Below are 12,165 nucleotides of genomic sequence, written 5' to 3'. Positions count from 1 at the left end.
TTCAATGGCTGGATGATCAGAACTCGACTAGAAGAAGAAAGAAGAGGAAAAAAAAGAGTAATTTGATACAATTTGTTGAATTTGACCTATACTTGTGGATGTAGTAGCTCAAAAGAGGGAATGAATCTTTACAGTGAGGATCATTCCCATTCCCTCAATACACATGGTTGACAGGGATGGGCAACTTAGACATTGACTACCCAAAATGGGGGGCTACAAAGGCACAAAGTGACTGGCTTACAAGTTTTCAAGAGGGAGCCTAGTTTCAGAGGGTGCTGGGGAAGGTAGAATCTCTACTGAGTGGTTTCCAACCTGTCTGGACCACCAAGGAGCCCTAGTAGCATAGTGGATTATGAATAGGGTTGCTAGCTACAAGTTCCGCATTTCGAATCTACCAGCCATTCCTCTGGAGAAAGATGAAACTTTCTGTTAACGTGAAGATTTACAGCCTTGCAAACCCCATGCAGGGTCACTATGAGTTGGAACCAACTTCATAGCGAATAACCACTACCACAACCAATATATGAGGATAACAAGTTTTGCTATTAAAGTTCCATTTCATTGAAGCATGGGCTTATTCCAAACAAGAACATGTCTCTGATCATTGGGTGGCTGCAGATATATTCTCTCAGTAATACAATTGTCTTAGTCTTGTTAAGGTACCTTCAAAAAAAGTTCCAATCTGAGCCTGAACTTTCTTTCTAAGAAGTTTTAAAATCATCAAATCATACACCTGATTTTCAATTGGTTTATTTAGGTTTTCTAAATTCTGGTGAGGCACTACAGGATAATGCACTGGATCGCAAAGTCAGCATTTCAAACTCTCCAGCTGCTCCTTGGAAACCCTATGCAGTGTTGCTATGAGTCAGAAGTGACTCAAAAGCATTTAGCAACAACATTTAGGTGTTCTTTTTTTTCTTTAGTTAATTTCATTAATTTGCTTCTGTTAAATTTGTTTTTGTCATACAGACTTAACAGGCTAAACAAGCATCTTTAAAGGAGTTAAAAAGTAGCATTGGTATGGGCTGTGCTGCTAAATGCAAGACCAGCACTTCAAATCTGCTAGTCGCTCTGAGGGAGAAACATGAGGCTTTCTGCTCCCATTTACGGCCTTAGCAATCCTCTATAGAGTTGCTAGCTTCAGAACTGACCCAGTGGCACACAACCATTAACCAACACTCAAAGGTGTTAAAAAGTTTAAGGAGCTTGGATTATTCAATTATTCAGTTATTCTGTTGGTGTAACGCTGATGACATAGCTCTGAAATAGTACGTTACAAACTTAATCGTGTGCATTTTTAGTTCCATATTCCAACTCACCTGGATCTGTTCTTTATATAAATTCTTTTCTCCAGCTTGAAAACTTTCCTCCCTAAACATTGCTTTTCTGAATGAATGTTAGACATATTAATGTGGTTTGGAGGAATGGTTAGATGAGTGTGTTTAGTAAAGATAAAGTCACCCATAACATATTTTCTTGCAAGTAGAAAAATATTGTTACAATTGCCAAATCTGTTCCAACTGATTTAGAATTAGATACTGCCCAATCCTACATCATCCTCACAATCATTGCTATATTTGAGTCCATTGCTGCAGCCATGATGTCAATCCATCTCATTAAGGAAAATATTAGGAGTGCTTTCATTTTTAACCAAATAAAAAAAAAAATTAATAAAGGAAAAATTCAATTTTTTTCCCCCATATAACCATACATACAGAAGCATGGTGACTCCATAGGATAAACATTGGACTATGAACCACAAGGTCAGTGGTTTGAGTCCACCGTCCACAGCATGGAAGAAAGATGAGTCTTTATGCTTCCACAAAGATTCACAGCCTTGGAAACCCTGTTTAGGGTTGCTATAAGTTGGATCCAACTCAATGGCACTTAACAACATCCACCATATATATGCAAAGGGTGTTAATTTATTAAACACATTAAGTATAACTAATACAACTTTATGTAGTTGGTGAGAGTTTATTCATCAGCTATACATTTTATATACAATTATTTATTATATGCATACATTTTTCAATAAGAAATATTACAACAAACAAATAGTGACATTGTACAGCACTATGAAGCTTGATGTTTCATTACTGCTTAGCCCTAAGGGCAATTATTAAAATTTCATTAATCTACATGGCCAGTGTTAGGCTTGATTTCTAAACATTTGGCACACTACTAACGCCAAGTAGGAACTCAATTTGTTCTTGCTAAGAGACTGTTGTAAACCCCAGCCTTTGTATTTGATGCAGTCATTTACCAGAAACTGCAATCTGAAATCTTCTGAGGAAATTCCACATTAACATTTGAATTTAACATCTGTGTTGACTAGCACTGATTTTTCATATTTATTTTGTTATTCTGGAGTTTATTACTAAGATTCTTGGAAGTTTTCTCTGTACTTTGTAAGAATGAAAGTCACTTTGAAATTAGTCAGATCTATCTTGTGAGATTGGCTGGATGTGAAAAAAAATTAGGAATTGGGCTGCTATTTCCAATATATCATTATCATGAAGCTGGGAGACTTAATAATGCAACAACATTCTGAGCTTGCTAAAATATAAAAAGATGTTAGAATGAATTCTACAATAATCATGTTTGCTTTAATTTTTCTTCAATTATACATGATTTCAAAAGCATTTTGTCCAGATGCAAAATAGTAAAAATACAATGAATAATTAAAAATTTTTTTTCTTTTAATAAAATAATACTTAACATTTTCCAAGTCATTTTGTTCTTTTCAAAATTTTCTTAAAATATTTTGGATTGTTAGGGTGTTGATGGAAATTCAGAATAAACTACAATGTTTAAAGCATTTGCTTGATTTTGGAGCAAGTGTGTGCCTGCAAACAATGAAAAAGATTCACATTGAACTTTAATATCAAAGAGGGTAATCTGTGGATGTTAATTCTTTCAAACCATGGTAAACATGAAAACATTGGCACATTTTTATTTAATCTGACTCCTACCTGAAACTGATTCCCTTATTTATGACTCCTGCTGTCAAAATGCTGACAGAAGTGCTAAATTGTTATCTCTGTGCTCATTTATTTTATCATGATTGTTATTTTAACATTTGAACCTAAAAAGAGTTCTACATGGTAAGCATTGGTTACAGAGCCATGAGTATTGAATAAATAATCTTGATTTTCTAATACTATTTGAACCTCAGTTATTTCTGTCACCCTAGAAGTGAAGTTGCTTAGAATGTCAAACAACAACAAATCGACTCAAAATAGTTAATAAACTATTTTTTCTTACAAATGTCTCCAAAAATTATACTGAATTTCTCTAACATGTATGATGGTCAGAAGTCATGTTTTGCAAATTCATTTTGGTAGTGGTTAACTACATTAAGTTTGAGGGTCAAACTCCATATTTAATTATAAAGCTGAATGTGGTCTCATGTGTCAGGAACATTAATTAATGTAAGTCCCATAGTCATTAATAAATTTAAGAAGAAAATAGTACCTGGTTTTAAATGGACTTTTACTTGAAACTTCTATATTGCATGATAAGCATCTACATTTTTAGGGATGAACATTTAATAACATTGTTATATAGCAATAATTAAATATTAAATAATGCATCTACTTATCTAGTATAGCCCTAATGGTGCATTGATTAAAGTGCTCAGCTAATAAGCAGTAAGTTTGTGGGTTGAGCCCTCCAGCCATTCTGTAGGAGAAATATGTGGCAGTCAGCCACCATGATGGTTTACAGCCTTGGAAACTAACTCTAAGAGGCAATTCTACTTTGAATTGGGTTTGACTTAATGATGGTGTTTTTTTTTTCTTTTTCTTATTTAAAGCAAGCACACAAATGTCCTAGTCCTTGTTGAGCTACTTATGGCAACCCTGTAATGCCCATTTATTCTTTCAGCATTCAATTTTGAATTAACTCAAAGTTATTTATTGTTGCTAAGTGCAGTCAAGTTGGTTTTGACTTATAGCGACCCTATATAGGGTTTCTGAGGAGCAGCTGGTGGGTTTGAACTGCTAACCTCTGGTTAGCAGTCCAGTCCTTATCCTACAGAGCCGTAGAATGTTGAAATTAATACATTCATTAAAATAATTGTGTTTGTAAATTTCTGTGTATGTGCACATGTGTAGATGAAAGGATATTAATTGTTGTGTCAGAATAAATTTGGGTTATACACATACAGTGAGGTGTATAGACTTAATAAATAGTAAAAAAGAAAATAAAGGAAATTTCTGAGTTTTGTTTCCAAAAGAGGGTAAAAATTGGTCAATTAAAAGTCCTGGTAGTAGTAGGGTTAATTTGCTATCAAATCCTGTTCTAGAATATATATGTTCTAGGTATATATATAAGAATTGATTCATCTTATTATTCATAGAGGTAAAACAATCAAGTAAAGTTACAGAAGTAATTGTTGTAGATGACAGATTCAAATATGATTATTTTAAAGGAGAAGTTTCTACAAATATATGCAAATTCTTATAAAGTTTCCATTTTCTTGAGCAGAGTTGATAGTATTCCTAATTCAAGAAAAGATGATTTATAAGCACTGAGGTGTGAAAGATAAATGTCACATTATAGGTGTAATCTGTTTTTTATGGCATTCAGAAATGTGCCTCTGTAATAGTTCTTGTAGTAAAAGAAGCTTTGAGTTATTAGCTCTTCCCCCACCACCCCCCACCCCCTCTCAATTATCTAAGCAGATGAAAAGAAAATACACTCTGTGCAAAGGGGCGTTTTACACTTATCTTCCTCTGGTATTTGCATTTATCCAAACTATTGTCTAGCCTTATCCAACACGTGACTTAGTCTTTTTGAGATCTGGTAGCGTAGTGGTTACGAATCGGGCTGGGAACCACATGGTCAGCAGTTCGAAACTACCAGCTTCTCAGCTGGAGAAAGATGAGGCTTTCTGCTCCCGTAAAGATTTACAGCCTCGGAAACCCTGTTCAGGGTCGCTATGGGTCGGAACCGACTCGACGGCACTTAACAACAACAACAACATATGCATATTACTACATTTCAATCACATATCTATCCTATTGTTACAACTTCTTTGAAAAGAATTTGGATTTGGAGATGTTTTCTAAATTCTTCTCCTAGTCCTTGCTTCACTTTTAACCGGGGCAGGGGACAGCTAACCAGCTTTAAAGTTGATTAAGCCAAAGTTTACCCTAAACTGTTTCATTTTGGTTTCAGGAAGAAACATGTTCCTCTGCAGCTGAAAGATACTTGTCTACCTGCATCACTAGGAACCATTAGTTCTTGTCTAAAAATTGACAACTGTTTTCAGTGATAATGGGGCTATTTACTTCTTTATTAGAAGCATCTTTAGTGTTTCATAGTGCACCTATTGTGTTCAATATTTATGCAAAATAAAAGAAAGAATTACAGGATTTTTCCTTGTCCTTTTAAGATTCCAATTTTGATTATTTTTTATCTTGACATTTTAAAATATGCAGTGGTTCAATGATAAATGACTATTTTTGTTTCATTTGAAGTCACTTTCACTGAGAAAATATAAAACTGGTGACATGAATATCTGCTTAGTAATTTAACTAGATTTTCCTTTCTAGGTAAATTACATGGAAAGAATTTTTAAATCTTTATGAGTTTTCATTCTGCAAAGAATTTCCTTATTCAAAATTTATCATGTACCTTATTCAAAATTTACCATGTAATTTCTACTTTTTGATGTTGAACTTCCATTACTTTGGTGTGAAAATGAGTGCTTTAATTTGTTTCTGCCTTATAGTTGTAGATGATAAGTAGCATTTTCTATAGAATTTATTTCTATTCACTCACAATCTTCTTCAATGTTTTGAAAAACTATATGCATTAATGATAGAAATCCACATTGAAAATTATTAAAGAGAAAAAAATGGACATGTTATTGGTTGTGTGCAGTAATTTAAAGTTTTCAAGGAATAAATTTAAATCCTGTTTTCTTTTTGGTGGGGACAAAGTGTTTAAATACTGTTTTGGTTACCTTTATATGCCACAATCCTCAACTGAAGCATAGCTGCCTAAAGATTGCCTTCTGATTCCAGAGGGTATATAGGGCAGGACCGAAAAACAGAAGGGGGAACTGTGTGGGCACCATAACACTTTCACACTACTCTCCACAGCAGGAAATAGATTTAGGAATATTCCTCCACAGAGGTATAGGGTGAGCTTATGAAACTTGAAGTGGTGGAAGCCGATTTGGAGTTCCTGCGAGAGCAGCTGTTGAAGTTTGGGTCTTTTGTCATCACTCTCTTCTTTCGACTAGATTTAGAGTTGTCTGTGTCACTGGGATCGAACACCACTGTCATAGACTCCATCCTAGTTACGGTGTACAGGCTGCTTTGCCGAGTTGTGTGAAACCTGGTGGTCTTGAGCTGTAGCTCATCATAGCTAGAAACTTCAATAAAAGGACACCATCGAAATGCTCTCTTGAAGCCAGCTCGAAATCTGAGAAACAAGCCACAAGAAGAAGAAGACACATGTTCAAGTGGAAACTTCCTTCAACTACCATAGAAACTCCACTTAAGGCAATTGCACCAGCTGGAACTTTAAATTTTATCGTTATCAAACTCTTGGCATTTATGCTACAATATTGGAATTAGTCTTTTAGTTTTTCTTGCTTGAATTGAATCTTAATTTCCCATCAATGTGAAGCAAGTGCATGAACAGTAAAAACAAGATCCAAGTAGTCAATATGTCAAAGAAACAGTGCACATTTCTGCAGTGATTTTACATAAGAATAATTGATTTAGCTTTTCTGACTAAGGCACTTAAAACTGACATAGTTAAAAATAGCTTCTTTCAGAAACAATTATACATTTATAAATTAAGTCTCATTTAACATTAAAAATTAAATTGCTAATATTGATGGCTTACATTTCATAGTCATATATGAAAGTATAAAGTGCTTGACATGTAAACCATTAAATGAAGTTGACTAAAAACAAATGTGGGGTGCTTCATGAGACATGGTCTATGAAATTAATGACAAGGAGTAAGAATTGATTATTTAATAAACCTAGAAAAGTCCAAGTTAGAAAAGAGTTTAGGAAACATTCACTCAGCTGTTTAGATGAAATCACATACATACTTATACATAAACTATATAGGTGGTTTCATTAATAGAATTACCAGTCTTATAAAGTCAAATACTGCCCTTCCTGACTGTACAGTGCTTTTTATTTGTTTGTTTGCTTTTAAAGTGAGAATCACATTTTAACATTTTTCCAGTCTCAAAAATGGCTTTATACGCTTACTTTTTGTTTTAACTTGCCAGTTATATCTTGAAAATCAAATTTCTTCAGACTGATCCTCTATGTTTTATTAATCTCAGCTCATTGTGCAGGGATGAGGATTTGAATTCCTCTTGTTTTTATTATAATTTCCTACCACCCTTATAGTAACATCTTTTATCTTGGCAACTATTTACATAGCATCGTTTTTAATAGAATCCATTCAGTTCAATCATCATTTCTCCATCTTGCAGAAACTCACTACACAATTCTAGAAAGTGTCTTCATTTTTTTGAGGACTTCAGCAACTTTCTTATTTACCTTCTTCAATCATAAATAATTTTGTTTTCTTTCTATTTATTTATGTTTTTGTGGGTGTATATTATGGAAGAGTTTTCAAGGAACATTTGTTCTATATAAAACATTTCTCAAAAGAGCCTTTAAAAACATTATTTTGTGGATGCAATTATTATTAAGGTGAGAGGTTTCCTAGAGTAGTGGAGATACAAAATAAATCAAGTTCTGTGCTCCTTAAATTTAATTTTTTAAATTTCCCTTCCTTGATTATTTTCAAATTGTACTAAGATATCCAGACAATAGTAAATACTTTCACATGAAGACAGGAATAATAAGATATATGTGTTTATTAATTTTGTTTTTACCTTTTATTCAGACAGCAGTAGATGATGGGGTTGTACATGGTTGAGCTCATTGCCAGCCAAAAACTAGCCAGGTAGACCTGCTGGATGTATTTCCACCTATTTAGTTGTTGATAGATTGCAGTGAGGATGAAGTAAATATGATAGGGTAGCCAACAGATGGCAAATGTCACCACAACAATAATCATCATTTTTACAACCTAGAAAGAAAAATAAATAAAAAGAAGTCATTCTTGATAAATTCAAAAACTCATTAAATATAAGATATAATGGTGGTGGTTATGTGCCGTGGAGTCAGTTCCAACTCATAGCAATACTGTACAGGGTTTCTGAGGCTGTAAATCTTTGTGGGAGCAGAAAGCCTCATCTTTCTCCCGTGGAACAGCTGGTAGTTTCAAACTGCTGACCTTGAAGTTCACAGCTCGATTTGTAACCACTATGCTACCAAAGCTCCTTAAAAGATATAACAGCATATAAAATATATTTTTTCAACCAGAATAGCTAACTATACAGCATGCCAAATGATTAGTCAATATATTCAAAATTAGTGAACTGGCTATGGTAACTTTCAAAAAAGTATACTTGTTTCACCATTTAATCTCTATCCAACCTTGGTGAAAGGATGATATCTTCCCAATCATAAGCAAATATATTTGTACCAGGCCTAAAGAAAAGCAGTGTTTACAAAAAATCCTAAGAACTTGGCAAAGAGAAAGGCAGGAGTTAGGCTTGGGCTTTGCAAGTAAAATTTTCTAAAGGTAACATAAAAATGGCTGCAACCATACATTGGCAGAGAACTTTCAGAGGTTCAAAATGGATTAACAAAATGACATGGAACAAGGGACATCATTGTTGACGTCAAGTGAATCTTAGCTGAAAGAAGAGAATACCAGAAAGATGTTTACCTGTGATTTATTGACTACGTAAAGACTTTTGATTGTGTGGAGCATGGCAAGCTATGGACAACATTGCAAAAAATAAGTATTTCGGAACACTTAATTGCACTCACGAGGAACCTGTACATTGAACAAGAGGCAGATGTTTGAACAGAACAAGGGAACACAGAATGGTTTAAAATTAGGAAAGGTCTGCAACAGGGTTGCATTCTTTCACCATACTTATTTAATCTCTATGCTGAGCAAATAATCCAAGAAGCTGTATTATACGAAGATCAATGTGGCATCAGAATTGGAGGAAGACTCATTAACAACCTGAGATATGCAGATGATACAAATTTGCTTGCTGAAAGCAGAGAGGACTTTAATACTTACTGATGAAGATCAAAAACCACAGCCATTGATATGGGTTGTACCTCACCACTGGACCAATAAATATCATCCATATAAATGGAGAAAAAATTGAAGTTGTCAAAGACTTCATTTTGCTCAGATCAACCATCAATACTCATGGGAGCAGCAGTCAAGAAATCAAATGACAATGTATTACATTAGGCAAATCTACTGCCCAAGACCTCTTCAAAGTGCTTAAAAGCAAAGAGATCAGTTTGAGGACTAAGGTGCTCCTGATTTAAGCCATGGTATTTCTAATAACTTCATATGCATGTGAAAGTTGGATAGTGAATAAGGAAGGCCATGGAAGAATTGATGCATTTGAGATATGGCATTGGAGGAGAATACTGATAGTATCATGGACTGCCAAAAGAACAAACAGATAAGTGTTGGAAGAAGTACAGCTAGAGTGCTTCTTGGAAGTCAGGATGGCCAGACGTTGTCTCTCATACATCAGACATATTATCAGGGGGACTAGTCCCTAGAGAATAATATCATGTTTGGTAAAGTGGAGGACCAGCCAAAAAGGGGAAGACTCCCAATAGGATGAATTGGCATAGTGGTAGTAGCAAAGGGTAGGATTGGGAAGTTGGTTCAGGATCAGGCAGTGTTTTGACTTGATAGCACCAAACTGAAATTCCAGTTTAGGCTGAGCCACCATGAACTACACAATTGGGTGGACATCATACCTAGGGAAACTAACTGTTGAGGTACTATAGAAGTATATTTGGTAAGGGCTGGTCTGTTCCCTCAGTATTTATAGCCTGACTATATAATGTAAGACTATTAAAAATTCTTTATCCTAATACCATGCTTATAAGCAACTGTCTTAATACTAATTTCTCCTTAAATCTGCTTATTGGTAAATGTTTCTCTGGATAGAGATTATGTATATTAACATTAGTCTGAAGAAAAATCACTAACTTAAAATTTTTAAGTAAGCAATTGGATTATACAACTGTTTTACATATCAATTCTTGCTTTGGTAAGCATGAATCATTCCTCTGACTCCGCACTTTTGAACCATAAAATGCAGGGAAGCCCCAGTCAAAGTAGAATGTCAGTCTTTTTGTTTCCTTCACAAGGTCTTACATCTTTAAAGAAGCAGGGAGAATGTCTTAATTATCTCAGTATGCCAAGTGTCTACCACATCCCTGATAAGTAAATGGATAATGAATGAATGAATGATGAATGGCAATGTGTAACTTATGACAGAAAGTTGAATATGAGGACAATGTGCAATTTATAACAGGAGATTAAATAAGAGGATGCTTTGTGTGTCTGTAACTGAAATAAAATCTGTTATATTGCCTGTGTCTATAAGATAGAGTCAAAAGTTGCTGAAAACTGAGTAGCTCGACTTTGTTTTAAAGAAAGGAACTAAAATACTATTCTGGACTTCATTTAATATTCCTCATCTGTTTGCTAAGTCTATTCAGTACTCTAAGGAGAATTTGAAAATAGAAAAAGTTTGAAATAATATATGTTGTACAATATCATTTTGATAGTTACCTGCAGTCAGATTAGAGCACATGTCCGAGAAAGTCCTGACATAAATGACTCATGAATGAGTCATCTTAAAATTATGAAAAGACATGAGTTATGTACTGAACTTGTCATTTGACCATCAGTTGGAGATTCAGATGAAAGTTGGCAAGATTAAGAGTCATGAGAGAGACATGATTTTAGAAACAGACAAAGCATGAAATGTGGAAGGCAAAGCTTCCCTAAGGGTCTAATCATTGTACCATCTAGGTGACTAGTGTTGAACGTTTGTAAATTTGAAATTCCAGGTTAATAGCTCACAAATGTCATCTTTGGCCAGCCCATGAAAATTTTGTGGTTTTCTCAGTGTCCTTCTAAGTGTATTATTTTTATAAGTACTATATTCAGATTTCTACATTTGTCTCTTACATTTCCTATGTATGTGGACTGCAAATAAGAATCATATATCATTATAATTTAATTTATGGAATATATCACATCATATCTAATAACATAAATTATCTTTTGATTATACATTAAGAAACCAAGGCAAGGACCAAAACATTTCAACACTGTGATTTATGAAACCAAATAATGATCTTCATTACACAAACTCCTGATCTTTTTTGTTTTTGCTTTCAGTTAATAATATTTAATGGATGTCTGTTGGGTCTACAAAACAGTTTGAGGGGTGGTATAATAAATAGTCAATTCCTAACTCTGAAGTAACAATATAAAAAAAAAAAAGAAAATATGAACATTTTATAAGCATTTATATAAATGTAGTGAGTATTGTTGTTGTCATTAAGTGCCTTCGAGTCAATTCCAACTCATAGCAACTCTGCAGGGTTTCTGAGGAATGGCTGGTAAATTTGAACCACCGATCTTCTGGTTCAAACCAACCTTTTGGTTCAGTTCATTACCCTGTAATGCCACACCAACAAGTGTAAATAAAATAGGAAATAGTTTTTCATGAAAATATATTAGCTTATTGTAGAGTGTGGTAGCACTGTAGGATAAGCACAAGGTCGATAGCTCAAGCCTTTCATCTGCTGCATGGGAGAAATATGTCTTTTGCTCGTGCAAAGATTTAATGTCTCAGAAACCCTATACAGTGTCACTATGAGTCAGAACCAACTTAAAGGCACTGAACAACAACAACAAGTTTAAATTATTGTGTTATTCAGCAACTGTTGCTGACTAAAGGGTTATGAGATAATTAAGTGAATGCAATGGGTTCTAAAGACATTTTATTACCATTCCATGAACACAGTCGGCAGCTCCTGCCCTACATTATTCAACCTGGCTATCTTCTTCTATCTAGAAGTCTCTTTTCTCCAATGATTTAAACTTAGGAACACCCTCATTTCCTACAATTGTTTGCACAATTATCACCTTTCTTTTGAATCCTGTTCTGACCAGCCGAATAAAATTTACAAAACTGTAAAATCTGTGAGTTCTCTTCAAACATCTTAGTTTGCAATTTATTTTCTGTTGATTTGTTATGTT

General features: G+C 34.3%; 1 protein-coding gene across 1 annotated transcript in view; it reads right to left on the bottom strand.

Annotated features, from left to right (window-relative positions):
- Nucleotides 1-5,914: 5,914 nt before the first annotated feature.
- Nucleotides 5,915-12,165, bottom strand: part of TACR3 (tachykinin receptor 3) — a 151,983-nt gene continuing 145,732 nt past the window's right edge. The window contains exons 4-5 of the mRNA XM_006872709.1: nucleotides 7,886-8,082; nucleotides 5,915-6,438 (exon numbers count right to left, since the gene is read on the bottom strand). Coding sequence (XP_006872771.1) covers nucleotides 6,126-6,438; nucleotides 7,886-8,082 — 510 coding nt within the window. The 3' untranslated portion in view covers nucleotides 5,915-6,125. The remainder of the gene's footprint in view (nucleotides 6,439-7,885; nucleotides 8,083-12,165) is intronic.

This window comes from Chrysochloris asiatica, unplaced genomic scaffold (genome assembly GCF_000296735.1).
Source record: "Chrysochloris asiatica unplaced genomic scaffold, ChrAsi1.0 scaffold00211, whole genome shotgun sequence".
Lineage (NCBI taxonomy): Eukaryota > Metazoa > Chordata > Mammalia > Afrosoricida > Chrysochloridae > Chrysochloris > Chrysochloris asiatica.
Note: the sequence above shows the minus strand (reverse complement) of the source record. Positions and strands in the feature narration are given on the sequence as shown.